Source organism: Lithobates pipiens, unplaced genomic scaffold (assembly GCF_037356315.1).
Source record: "Lithobates pipiens isolate NorthernLeopardFrog02 unplaced genomic scaffold, aLitPip1_a1.2 Scaffold_8, whole genome shotgun sequence".
NCBI lineage: Eukaryota > Metazoa > Chordata > Amphibia > Anura > Ranidae > Lithobates > Lithobates pipiens.
The window spans coordinates 80,367,597-80,381,497 of NW_027507903.1; the positions used below are offsets into that span (position 1 = coordinate 80,367,597).

Genomic DNA, 13,901 nt, shown 5'->3' on the forward strand with positions numbered 1-13,901 from the left:
ACTGTTCCATCCATCTGGATGGAAACATAATAGAGGCTGCTCTTACCTATATTACACTACATACTCTCTGTATAACAGATTCCATAGCGCACCCTATCCCTCTGCTTTAAGAAAAAAAGTATATCTGGTATATTTAATGGATCTAAAAGAAGCCAAGTTAATAACTAGCGTTTACACATATGTTATTGTTGTTTTTTACAAGTATTACCAAAATGCACATATCCGATTGTGGCAGCATTAATTTTGAACTGCACCCCAATGCACTTAAAAGAGAAGTGCAGGAAAGAAAAAAAAAATAACAACATTTTTTTAATCTCCTAGATCGGGGGTCTCAAACTGACAGACCTCCAGCTATTGCAAAACTACAAATCCCATCATGCCTCTGTCTGTGGGAGTCATGCTTGTAACTGTCAGCCTTGCAATGCCTCATGGGACTTGTAGTTTAGCAACAGCTGGAGGGCAGCCAGTTAGAGACCCCTGACCTAGATGGTTGCAGCAAGGTTCTGAATTGCAGCTGTCCCCAGCAAGATCGATACCTAGGACTGAGCGATCAAAGGTTGCCAATTGCTTAGTTCTCGGGTCCCCTCTGAGCACAGAGTGGTGACTGTCAATAGCCGTGTCAATAGCCGGCTCTGTGCTCTGCTCCTTCACAGCACTCACGGGGGCGCAGGGCTGTGCAGGGGCAGGATTGTCTGGCTTAGGCTCTCAGAGACACACTGAGAGGCTGAGCCAACTGCTGGTCAGGCATCTGGACAGATCCTGAAATTATTGCCAGGATACCTGCAGAGCCTGGAACGGTTCTGTGTTGTCAGGTGACTGCTGGCTGAAACTGGGTCACGGAAATGCAGAACTAAGTGCACTCCTGTGACCCACAGGAGAAGTATGATCAAAAGAGCTTTGGCCATACTTCGCCTTTAAAGCTGAGCTCCAAGAACCTTAAGAATCCTCCCATGCAGTGTAGTTGCATTTGGTCTGCAAGGGTTAACTGCTTATTTAGATCTGGGGGCATGGAAAAGTAGCTTTACTAAGCCAATCCTACCTTCTATAGCCTCCTAGACCGGTCTTGGCAGCCTCTTCTGCCCTATGCTCAGGCATTCTAAGGTCCTGGTATCATTAGGACCGATGGAGTCCTCATGCTATGTATCCTGCAAGGCACATTCCACTGCCGGAGCATAGAGAAGTGCCGTCCATCATGGGAGCTGGTAAGTAGAAGTACTGTGTATCATGGGAGGACTGGGTAAATATATTTCCTTAATACCATCCCCTAGACTAAATGAGCAGTGAACCCTTGCACCCACTGCAGGGCAAACTTTTCAGGTTTCCCAGAGTTCAACTTTAAACAACACACCAACCCAATGGCAACACTAGTTCTGGTGACAACCAGGGATTCCCTCACTTTGGAGGGATTTTCTCTCACTTCCTGTTTTGGCTATTGGACAGGAAGTGAAAGAAAATCCCCCAATGGGAAAGATTGGCAAAAAAGAAAAATCTCACAGGGGTTATAACCCCCCCTTACTGGATAACTGCTTTTAGTTACACTTTAAGGCCCAAACATTACATGAACTCTGATTTTATTAAAGCAGTGCAGGTATGCAATGTATACAGTATATAAACTAGAAATGACTAGAAAGTTGTAGACACAATACCTTTAACTCTGTGTGTTTTTGCTTGAGCTTCTCATTTTCTTTGGCAATTTCATCCATTAATCCTTCCAGAGATCGTACCAAATCTTGTCTCCCCTCTAAATCTTCTGTAAGATGCTCCACAATCTCCTGAAAAATACATTAAAAATATATCTTGCTGTTATACTTGTGTGCGTCTCTCTTCCAAACCAATGTGAATACCTGCCAAATATTCTGCAAAAGGACTATATTGCAAGGAGACCTCAGAAAAGAATTTAAAAATGCCAGCACGGGAATGAAGGAGGAACACAGATGCACCATCAAGAGGACCAAAAAAGAAAGACAGCATGGAGGTGGGTAACTGTACTTGGTTATGTTTTAGGTCATCTTTGTGACATTATCTATAAAAAGGACCGGGGGGGGGGGGGGGGCAGAAGGTCTTCTTTAAATAAATTTTCATCCTGTTACAAATGCTTAGACATACACATAATAAAAAAAAGTATATAAATATATATACACACACACACACACACACTATTAAAGAATCTTTGATGGCTTTACATATTAAAAGAACAGTTGGTATTCGTATGCAGCACCTAGGAGTTATGTGCTTTTTCAATTTAAAAGTGTTACTAAACGCAGGACCCTGCATTCACTATATCTGCTCTCCCACAGAATATGGAAAAGTAATTATTTTAGTAAATAAGAGGTGAGTCCAAACTGAACAAGGTATACAATTAGGACCCAGAACCTTACACAAAGTCCTTAAACAACTGCCATTACAATTAAGGAAACAAAAAAAGAAAAGAAAGATTAAGTAAGTGAGATGAGGGGGTACTAGAGCATGCCTGTGTCACAAATATGTGGAGCTAATAGAGCTTCAAGTGGTATCTTCTCGCAGATGCCAAGGCTCCCAGATTGCGTTGTGCCGCTCAGCCGTGTCGGTAAGGAGAGCTGTAAGGAACTCCATAAAATTTTCACATCCTTGATCCTGGCATACATCTCAATGGAAGTCGGCAGTGTCTGCCTCTTCCATTGAAGGGCTATCAGACATCTAGCGGCTGTAAGAATATGACGCGATACCTTCTTGGTTAACCTGGGCAATCTAGCTGGAAGTATCCCCTAATAGGAAGACCTTAGGGCAAAAAGAGAAGTCCATAGCAAATAGTTGTTGTAGAAGTTCCTGTACTGATCTCAAGTACGGTTGCAAGAGTGGACATTGGCAGTAAGTATGGAGCAAGCTACCACGATCACTGTGACATCGCCAGCAGTGTTCAAAGGCCAAAGGATATATCGTTTTGAGACAAGCAGGGGCCATATACCAAAAGAAGAGCACTTTATATGTGTTCTCTTTATAAAGGGTGCAGAGGGAGCTTTTGGCAGTCCATACGAACTTCTAATAAGTAACGTCATTAAAATTTTACCCAACGACAATAACTATAGTGTGCTGCCTTATTACCATGCTGATACTTGGCTTAGTAATTACTGGCATTGTGCAAGTTCCATCATGACTTTTCAGTGTCACTTTTTCCACTCAGTGCTTTAGAGTTGTCCTTATCCCCACCCCCGATTCAACCACCATGCACAAAGTACAACACAGAAGTTTTCAATCCAAAAAAATGCACACAAGGTTAATGAATGTACTTTATAACTATATGGACTCACTTTCTGTTCTACTGTGGATTCTTGGTCCTTTTGACACTGAACCAGGTCATCCTTTATGTCGTTCAGATCATTTTCACAGATTTTTTCCACAAATTTTTGACGTTCAAGTATTTCAACAGTACCTTTAAACGAAAAAAAAAAAAAAGTTTCTCATGCAATTTAAGACAAAGGCCACATACACAAGGGCATTTTCCTAGCTCTGCTGCTCTGTTAGACACCCTTCCTCCTGCCAGCAGTGCTTTAGGAGGAAAACGCTTGTCGTTTAGGTACATTCATTCACTTCATTGGCCAGAATAATATTTAACTAGCGCTAATGCGCGTTTAAAGGTGTCAAACATTTTCTGCCCAAACACTGCAGAAGCAGCATTAAAAACTTTAAAAAATCCATTGAATCCAAATGCTAAACAGCACCTGTCATGAAAGAAATATGGAGGCCCCCACGGCTGCTAACCTACTCATTCTAGTTCTTTGGCTTCAAAGCGAACTTGACATGGCTTAAAATAGGTCTTAAGCCCCATACACACTATCAGATTTTCTACTGATTTTTTCCTTCAGTTTTACCAAAACCATATAATATGAGGTCAAACCTTAGGAGTTTCAATTTGTATGCAATCAGGCAGGCCCTTGCACTACATGGTTTTGGTAAATCTGAAGGAAAAATAACAGCAGAAAATCTGATAGCGTGTATGGGGCTTAAGGTAACAAATGCTGAAGTGTGCAGAGTCTTATGATGCCTGTAGGTATAGGTCAGCCTTCAAATTGTTCCACGGGTCCTTGTGTTCGGATCTGGAATAAGTCGGCAGATTCGGTGTGTTACTGTGTTTTGTTCTTTAGCAGTACCTCAAAGTAATGGAGGAGCAGGAAATAGCTAGAATCTTTTAGGTGGTGGTTAGTAATGGTAGCCCATCCTTCCCAGGACAAAGGATAACTAAAAGAAAGAGCACATCCTGTGCAAATCTTAAAGTACATCTCCAGCATTTTTTTTTAATTATAGGCCCTCCTATGTGGAGAAACGCTACTCACCCTCTTCATGCTCCACAGCTGCCCCTTGCTTCCTGCTTCATTCACTTACTGGGTAAATTATGGCCTGCATCATTCAATCTATTGTGAGCCCAAGATATCATGGACACACAAGGAAGCCTAAGCATACAGTACCAATGGACTGTGCGTTGCTCATATATCATATATATGCACGAGTGTCACTCAGTCCAGAAAGGAGGACAGCCCACCAGTGATGCCAAGGAAGGACCCTTGATGTTACCACCCTGGTCCAAAGACTGCAGAAAATAAAAATGTAGAGGGCATTCAAAAAAGGGTTTTAGGTAAAGGATGACAAAAGCTGAAGTTCCCGTTTAGGCTACAAAACATAAACAGAGAAAAATACTTACCATAGAAATGTCCAAAGCCCATGCTTATAGCAATGACCAGAGCAAGAATAACACACTTGTTCAGGTTGTTCTCTGTTTTTGCTTGTGTTTTGGGCTCAGGAAGTACTGTATGGTCAGGGGCAGGCTTGTTTTCAGACTCTGATACAGATGCAGTTGATCTTTTAGAACGTCGCCGTCGCAGGATGGGTCCAGAATCGTCACTTGCTTCATCGTTGCTGGACTCATCTGCACTGTGCTGGGAGGGATACACTGGAAAGAGAGAGATGTAACTATCACCAATTGTACAACCCGTAGCCAAGTCAGGAAAATGTGTTCACACCAAACACAGGGGTGATGTAGGGGGTGTTACTTGGCGTGACAACGATCAGATTATACTTGCACTTTAACACAGGTTAACTTGTATAGCTGAATGGCATTTTACTGTCTTTTGAACAACAGAACACTCATTTTATTAACTCTTTAAAGCAGCCTTTCGCAATCTTTTCAATATGCAGAAACCCTTGAAATAACTTTCCGGTCTCAGGGAACCCCCTGCTAAAAGTTACTATAGCTACAACTCATGCTAAATTAGTGTGATGGTTTGTGGGCATGAACGAGTACGGGTCTAGCCCAGCTTTAGTCAGGTCTGGTGTACACCCAGCTTCAGTCAGAAATTATGGTGTATGGACTGCTGGTTTGTGTAAACAAATGCTTCAACTGAAGCGCTGAAATTATTCAGTCTGAAGAGCTAAACAGAGGAAGAAAATAGCGGGTTGAAGGATAAAGGTCAAATATTCCTGCATCCATGCAAGTGATGTGGTTGCAGGGATCTATTCTGCTGCGTTAACGTATTCTGACAGCAGGGACTCCTCCTGTAAGAATACACAGATCTGTGCTGCAGCCATTGGCAGGACTGGTCTTATGACTGGCTTCTGTTGAACAGAGAAGGGTACACATGTAATGAAATTCAACTGTACGTGTACGGTATAGTGCACATCTTTACATTTTTAATAAGCAACCAAATTTAATTCTAAATATTAATACTATTAGTAGTAATATCAAGATGGATTTCTCACTATCAACAGCAAGATCCTCACCCTGTTGATGTTTAAATTCTCTTGATGGTCTGTTCAGTTATAACAGTATTAATACAACATATCATAGAAACATAGAAAAGAGATAGCAGAAAAAGACCAAGTAGTCCATCACCCATATTTTTTTGGTTAACCTTTTTTGTCTGAATATATATCTATGTTTGTCTCAAGCATGTTTGAAGTCATTTACTGTTGATTTTCACACTACCTCTGCTGGAAGTTTATTATAAGCACCAACTATCCTTTCAGTAAAATAATACTTTCTAAGATTAGTTTTGAACTTTCCTCCAGTTAGTTTGGGGTCATGTCCCGTGTTCTTGATTTTGGTTTCATATTGAAATACTGGCACCCTGAACCTTATTCATCCACTTGATGTAATTAATGGTTTCAATCATGTCTCCCCTTTTTCTGCTGCCAGCATTGCTGCAGAGGTTGAAGGCGTGGGGGGTCAGCCTGTCAGTGCTCAGACCATATGCCGCACGCTGCATAAAATTGGTCTGCATGGCTGTTGCCCCAGAAGGAAGCCTCTTCTAAAGATGATACACAAGAAAGCCTGCAAACAGTTTTCTGAAGACAAGCAGACTAAGGACGTGGATTACTGGAACCATGTCCTTTGGTCTGATGAGACCAAGGTAAACTTATTTGGTTTAGATAGTGTCAAGCGTCTGTGGCGGCAGGTGAGTACAAAGACAAGTGTGTCTTGCCTACAGTCAGGCATGGCGGTGGGAGTGTCATGGTCTGGGGCTGCACAAGTGTTGCCAGCACTGTGGAGCTACAATTCATTGAGGAAAGCATGAATGCCAACATGTACTGTGAAAACCTGAAGCAGAGCATGATCCCTTCCCTCCAAGACTTGCTAAAGAAGCTGAGGGTAAAGGTGATGGACTGGCCAAGAATGTCTCCAGACCTAAACCCTATTGAGCATCTGTGGAGCATCTGTGGAGCATCCTCAAACGGAAGGTGAAAGAGAGCAAGGTCTCCAGCATCCACCAGTTCCGTGATGTCGTCATAGAGGAGTGAAAGAGGACTCCAGTGGCAACCTGTGAAGCTCTGGTGAACTCCATGCGAAAGACAGTGCTGGAAAATAATGGTGGCCACACAAAATATTGACACTTTGGGCCCAATTTGGACATCTTCACTTAGGGGTGTACTCGCTTTTGTTGCCAGTGGTTTAGACAATAACCGCTTGCTGACCAGCGCGCGCCGATTTACATCGGCAGAATGGCACTGGTGGGCAAAAAGGCGTACAGGTACATCCCCTTTAAAGTGGAAGTAAACTCCCCTATCGTTTTCAGCCAAGGAAGCTGCCATCTTTGCCTCTGTTTAATCTTCAACTGCTATGGTGCTGCACATGTGATTCGTTATGAGACCAGCCATTGGATGGTTTGATAGTTTGGCTGAGAGCACAGCCAATGTGCAGTTAGCATTCCCGGCATGCCTTTTTTTTTTAACTGTTTAAATCGATGGGTTTACTTCCACTTTAAGAAGTGGTGCTGCGCGCGTGTCCACCATGATCTCCGTGACTGTGTGTCATGGAGAGGTAGAACGGGGAGATGCTTTTGTAAACAAAGCATTTCCCCGTTCTGCCTAGTGACAGGACAGAAATATTTTGAGGGGACAGCAAACTGACACTGTTTCAGGCCCCTTTCACATGTCCAGATCTGTATTAAGACATCCGCTTGCTCAGCAGGGATTGTTCTGTTGATCCCTGCTAAGCCGGCAGGTGACAAGTCCGTCTCTGCACAGGGACAGACCTGTCAGATCTCCTCTCTCCTCTATGGGGATGGGATGATTACGAACCGCCTGTCCGTTTTCATCCGATCCACCACACGGATAGAAAATAGGGTTTCCATCCACCTGGATTTTGTGGAGCGGGGCGGATCGGATGTCAGCGCACATGTCGCTGCTGACATCCGTCTCTCCATAGAGGATGTATAGAGCGACCGTTCCGATCCGCTGAAAAAAACTGACAGGCGGATCTGAACGGTCCGCATGTGTGAAAGAGCCCTTATACAAGCTGTACACTCACTACTTTACATTGTAGCAAAGTAATTTCTTCAGTGTTGTCACATGAAAAGATAAAATAAAATATTTACAAAAATGTGAGGGGTGTACTCACTTTTGTGAGATATTATATATTATATGTATGAGATTACAGAAAACAGAACTGTGATGATCCCATGATGACGAGGATGTGATGTATTACTGAACCGGTTTTATTTTCTTCCATACTATTCTAATCAATTTCTATTTTGTCCCAGAACCTTATTACACAATCATTAGCGAGAGAGCTGGGGGGGGGTAGCAATAGCGAGAGAGCTAGGGGGGTAGCAATAGCGAGAGAGCTAGGAGGGTAGCAATAGCGAGAGAGCTAGGGGGGTAGCAATAGCGAGAGAGCTAGGGGGGTAGCAATAGCGAGAGAGCTAGGGGGGTAGCAATAGCGAGAGAGCTAGGGGGGTAGCAATAGCGAGAGAGCTAGGGGGGTAGCAATAGCGCGAGAGAGCTAGGGGGGTAGCAATAGCGAGAAAGAGCTAGGGGGGTAGCAATAGCGAGAAAGAGCTAGGGGGGTAGCAATAGCGAGAGAGAGCTAGGGGGGTAGCAATAGCGAGAGAGAGCTAGGGGGGTAGCAATAGCGAGAGAGAGCTAGGGGGGTAGCAATAGCGAGAGAGCTGGGGGGTAGCATTAGTGAGAGAGCTGGGGGGTAGCATTAGTGAGAAAGCTGGGGGGCATTGGGAGAGCCGAGAGGATAGCATTGGGGTGGCATTGGTGAGAGCTGGGGGGGCATTGGTGAGAGAGCTGGGGGGGGCGGGCATTTGTGAGAACTGAAATAGCTGTAGGGATTTGTGGAAGCTGAGAGAGCTGGGGGAAGCTTTTGAGAGAGGTAAGATAGCTGAGGGGTATTTTTGAGGGATGGAGGCCATTTGTGAGAGCTGGAGGGGGAGGGCATTTATGAGAGATGAGAGAGCTGGGGGGAGAGATGTGAGAACAGGGGGGGGGGCATTTACAATCATGGCATACCTGTGTATGATATGTGCATAGCCCTGTATGATCTGGATAAAATGTGATAATTTATGAGGGTGTTTAGGGGCAGGGCAACTGGAGGCGGGTAACTCTTAAGGCCTAGCGAGGTGCTCAGAACTTGAAATTTTGAGCCCTGATATAAAGTATAAGCTGAAAAAGCAAAGCAAAGGGGGGAGAGAGAGAGGGAGAGAGAGGGAGAGAGGGAGAGAGAGAGGGAGAGAGAGAGAGAGATTGATTCATCAGGGGTTTACTTTAAATTGTTAATTTGGCAAAAACAAATTATTTATTTTCATTAACATATGCACCAACCGGGCGAGTTGTATCACCTGTATGTAGCCCCAGCTACACACAGTAAACAGCACTGTGCTCCAGGTATGTGACAAGACCTTCCTGTCACCTGAAACCGCAATCAGAGATTGTGATGTCATCAGCCCGCCTCTTTGACAGTTTATACAGCATGCCCAGTGGGTACACGTCAGAGAAGGAAAGTTTGTTTGGGTCAGCTTAGCTCAAATTAACTATTTAAAGTGAAAGTAAACCTGGACATCAGCTTTAAATATCCACGGTCATGCATTCTAGTCTCCTCTCTGTACCAGGCAAACACACACACTCTACCTTCATGTCCTATCCACATCTTATTTACTGATTACCTTTAGGTTGATAGGCCACATTATATTAAATACCATTTGAGCAAACAAGGCTGCTGTGTTTAGAAGGAAGCTGCACTTGAACATATCACAAGCTGGTTTAAAACAAGTTCCTTGTTAACATAAATTGGGATAAAATCTTAGGAACAAAGAACACGGAGGAGAGATGGGTTTGCTTTAAGATCATATTAAATAAGGGCATTAGCCAATGCATCCCATTGGGTAATAAATTTAAAAGAGCGAACAAAAGTCCTGGATGGCTTAACTCCAATGTAAAAATGCATATAAAAACAAAGGAGAAGGCATTCAAAAAACAAAAGGTTGAGGGATCATCATCAGCATTTAGACTTTATAAAGAATGCAACAAGAAATGTAAGGGTGCAATAAGGATGGCTAAGATAGAATATGAAAGACACATAGCGGAGGAGAGCAAAAAAAAAATCCCAAGAAATTCTTTAAGTATGTAGACAGTAAAAAAGGGAGGACAGACCATATTGGCCCCATAAACAATGAGGAAGGACATCTGGTTACAAAGGATGGGGAGATGGCGAAGGTATTGAATTTATTCTTCTCCTCTTCTCGGGGGGGCTTCAGTAACCAAAACTGCAGTGTTTATCCTCATGACACATCACAGGAAGCACCTCCATGGTTAGCAGAGGACCAAATTAAAATTAGACTTTGGAAAACTTACCATTAATAAATCACCGAGACCAGATGGTTTGCACCCGAGGGTACTTGGGGAACTCAATCAAGTAATTGCCAGACCATTGTTCCTAACTTTCACTGACAGTCTACTGACTGGAATGGTACCAGCTGATTGGAGAAAAGCCAATGTAGCACCAATATTTAAAAAGGGCCCAAAATACATCCCTGGAAATTACAGACCAGTTAGCCTAACATCAATAGTATATAAACTCTTGGAGGGGGATGATGAGGGACTATATGCACAAGATTTTACTAATGAGAACGGTATCATTAGCAGTAATCAGCATGTATTCATGAAGAATCGTTCTTGCCAAACCAATTTATTAACCTTCTATAAGGAAGTGAGTTGCCATCTAGATAAAGGAAGGCCTGTAGATGTGGTGCATCTGGATTTTGCAAAAGCATTTGACACAGTTCCCCATAAACAATTACTGTAAAAAATATGGTCCGTTAGCATGGACCATAGGGCGAGTACATGGATTAAAAACTGGCTACAAGGGCAAGTTCAGAGGGTGGTGATAAATGGGGAGTACTCGGAATGGTCAGGGGTGAGTAGTGGGGTCCCCCAGGGTTCTGTGCTGGGACCGATCCCATTTAATCTTTTCATAAATGACTTGGAGGATGGGGTAAACAGTTCAATCTCTGTATTTGCGGACAATACTAAGCTAAGCAGGACAATAACTTCTCCGCAGGATGTGGAAACCTTGCAAAAACATCTGAACAAATGAATGGGGTGGGAAACTACATCCAAATGAGGTTCAATGTAGAAAAATGTAAAATAATGAATTTGGGTGGCAAAAATATGAATGCAATCTATACACTGGGGGGAGAAACTCTGGGGGAATCTAGGATTGAAAAGGACCTGGGGGTCCTAGTAGATGATAGGCTCAGCAATGGCATGCAATGCCAAGCTGCTGCTAACAAAGCAAACATAATATTGGCATGCATTAAAAAGGGGACACAACTCCAGAGATAAAATGATAATTCTCCCACTCTACAAGACTCCGGTCCGGCCGCGCCTGGAGTATGCTGTCCAGTTCTGGGCACCAGACCTCAGGAAGGGTGTACTGGAAATGGAGCGAGTACAAAGAAGTGCAACAAAGCTAATAAAGGGTCTGGAGGATATTAGTTATGAGTAAAGGTTGCGAGCATTGAACTTATTCTATCTGGAGAAGAGACGCTTGAGAGGGGATATGATTTCAATATACAAATACCGTACTGGTGAGCACACAATAGGGATAAAACTTTTTCACGAAAGTGAGTTTAACAAGACTTGTAGCCACTCATTAAAATTAGAAGAAAAGAGATTTAACCTTAAGCTACGTAGAGGGTTCTTTACTGTAAGAGTGGCAAGGATGTGGAATTCCCTTCTACAGGCGGTGGTCTCAGCGGAGGGCATCGATAGTTTCAAGAAACTATTAGATAAGCACCTGAACAACCACAACATACAGTTATATACAATGTCATATAATCACACACATTGGTTGGACTTCATGGACTTTTTTCAATCTCACCTACTATGTAACTATATGTAACATGCACCAGCGATTACAAAGATAACTTTACTCGTTACAATTTTGTGTTAGCAGTCTTGCATCATTTTAAATGAGTTTCATACTATTAGAATATTCTTTAGCAAATAACATGCTTTTGTTCACTAAGCCATGCCCTCACATAATAGGCCTCTTACTCACTGCTCCACCGGACACCATTTGTAAAGAACACAAAACATAATTTGGAAGAAAGAAAAAGAAAGGAAGGAAAAACGTTAGACCGTTAATGAGCAGAGTGAAACAAAATTACCTAATGCATCCTACTATGGAATAAAGAATCTGCTTTGGGTTTCTTTTGTTATTTACTTTAGTGTAAGATCTTTTTTTTTTTTTTTTTGCAAGATTTGCAAATCAGAAATCAGCTGTAGAGGACAGCTGCTCTGTATGTGGAAGTAGCAGTAACTCTACAGCAGTCTGACACATCCCCTGGTAAATAGGATGCTCCTTTTATGACAGCCTAGCTCTATTTCGGGCTTAGCAGACAGGGCAATTGCTGCAGAGTGACCCCAGCATCCATGCAGAGATTAGTGGTTCTCTCTCCCCACAGCATTTAGCTGCAAACAGGCTGATTAGATCCTAAAAAAAGCTCCTCTAGAACCATAAATCAACTGTAAGATATTCATCATGTATTGTTTGGCTGCACCCTGCGATGGTTTATGTACTATGAAGGGAAACCTCAATTGGGTTTTTAATAACATAGGGGCTGATTTACTAAAAAAAACTTGAGTGTAAAATCTGGCACAGCTCTGCATAGAAACCAATCAGATTCCATGTTTTTTGTCAAAGCGTTAACACTTGTCCTCAGGAAGATTTACCCCTCATGACCAGGCCATTTTTTTGTTATTTTAACTGACAATTGCATGGTCATGTGATGTGGTATCCAAATAAAATGTATGTTTTTTTTCCCCACACAAATAAAGCTCTCTTTTGGTGGCATTTGATCACCTCTGCGGTATTTATTTTTTGCGCTATAAATTTTTTTTTAAAGAGGAACCGACAATTTTGAAAAAATAAAATATTTTTCACTTTCTGCTATAAAACATATGCAATATAAATAAAAGTGGAAAAAAAATAAATATTGCATATATTGCAGCAGATGAAATCAGACACTGACACTTTTTGGGGACCGTATACACTGTCACTGTACTGACAGTAGATTGGGAGAGGTTAACATCAGGAGCAATCAAAGGGTTAAATGTGTTCCTAGCCAGTGCTTGTGTATTGTGGGGGGGGGGGGGGGGGGTGTTTTTACTAAGGGAAGGCAAAGATCCATGTCCCTGTTTTACAAGAACACAGGATCAATGCCTTCCCTCCTCACAGAACAGCAATCTGCCCTGTTTACATAGGCAGATAGTCATTCTGCCGGTGTACTGAATAATCAGCGGATGCCGGCGAACATCAAGTCTGCAGTGCCCACTACTGGGCTCTCACTGTGTGTGATCACAGCAAGAGTGCGACGCCAGCGGCGTGCCCCAGACCCAGAAGTGTCAGATCATGTACTAGGTATGTGATCTGGCACAGAGCGGCCGCCCTGCCCAGAATATGTACGGTGGGCAGTCCGCAAGTGGTTAAATGAACAAGCTGAACTTAGAAGCCGATTTGTTACCATGCACAGCTACATCAGATTTTCCAGTTTTAGTAAATCTGCCCATAGTGTGAATGATGTTCTATTTGGTAATTTTCAGTGGATATAAAAAGTCTACACACCCCTGTTAAAATGTCAGGTTTCTGTGATGTAAACAAATGAAACAAAAATAAATCATCTCAGAACTTTTTCCACCTTTAATGTGACCTATAAACTGTACAAGTAAAAAATAATAATAATAATAATAATAATGTGGTTGCATAAGTGTGCACACCCTCTTATAACTGGGGATGTAGCTGTGTTCAGAATTAAGCAATCACATTCAAAACACATGTTAAATAGGAGTCAGTACACATCTCACATTAATTTAAAGTGCCTCTGATTAACCCCCAAAAGAAAAGTTCAGCTGTTCTAGTAGGTCTTTCCTGACATTTTCTTAGTCGCATTCTTCTTAGTCTGCAGAGAGCTTCCAAAGCATCAGAGAGATCTCATTGTTAAAAGGTATCAGTTAGGAGAAGGGAATAAAATAAATTTCCAAGGCATTAGATATACCAAATAGCACAATGAAGACAGTAATCATCAAGTGGAAAAAATATGGCACAACAGAAAACTGTACATCCGTCCAAAATTGATGAAAAGAAA

The 13,901-nt window shown here is 42.4% G+C and overlaps 1 protein-coding gene across 1 annotated transcript in view; it reads right to left on the bottom strand.

Moving 5' to 3' along the window:
• The window catches only part of CCPG1 (cell cycle progression 1), a 66,677-nt gene that overhangs the window by 21,194 nt on the left and 31,582 nt on the right, over window positions 1–13,901 (bottom strand). The window contains exons 6-8 of the mRNA XM_077468386.1: window positions 4,676–4,924; window positions 3,288–3,409; window positions 1,647–1,772 (exon numbers count right to left, since the gene is read on the bottom strand). Coding sequence (XP_077324512.1) covers window positions 1,647–1,772; window positions 3,288–3,409; window positions 4,676–4,924 — 497 coding nt within the window. The remainder of the gene's footprint in view (window positions 1–1,646; window positions 1,773–3,287; window positions 3,410–4,675; window positions 4,925–13,901) is intronic.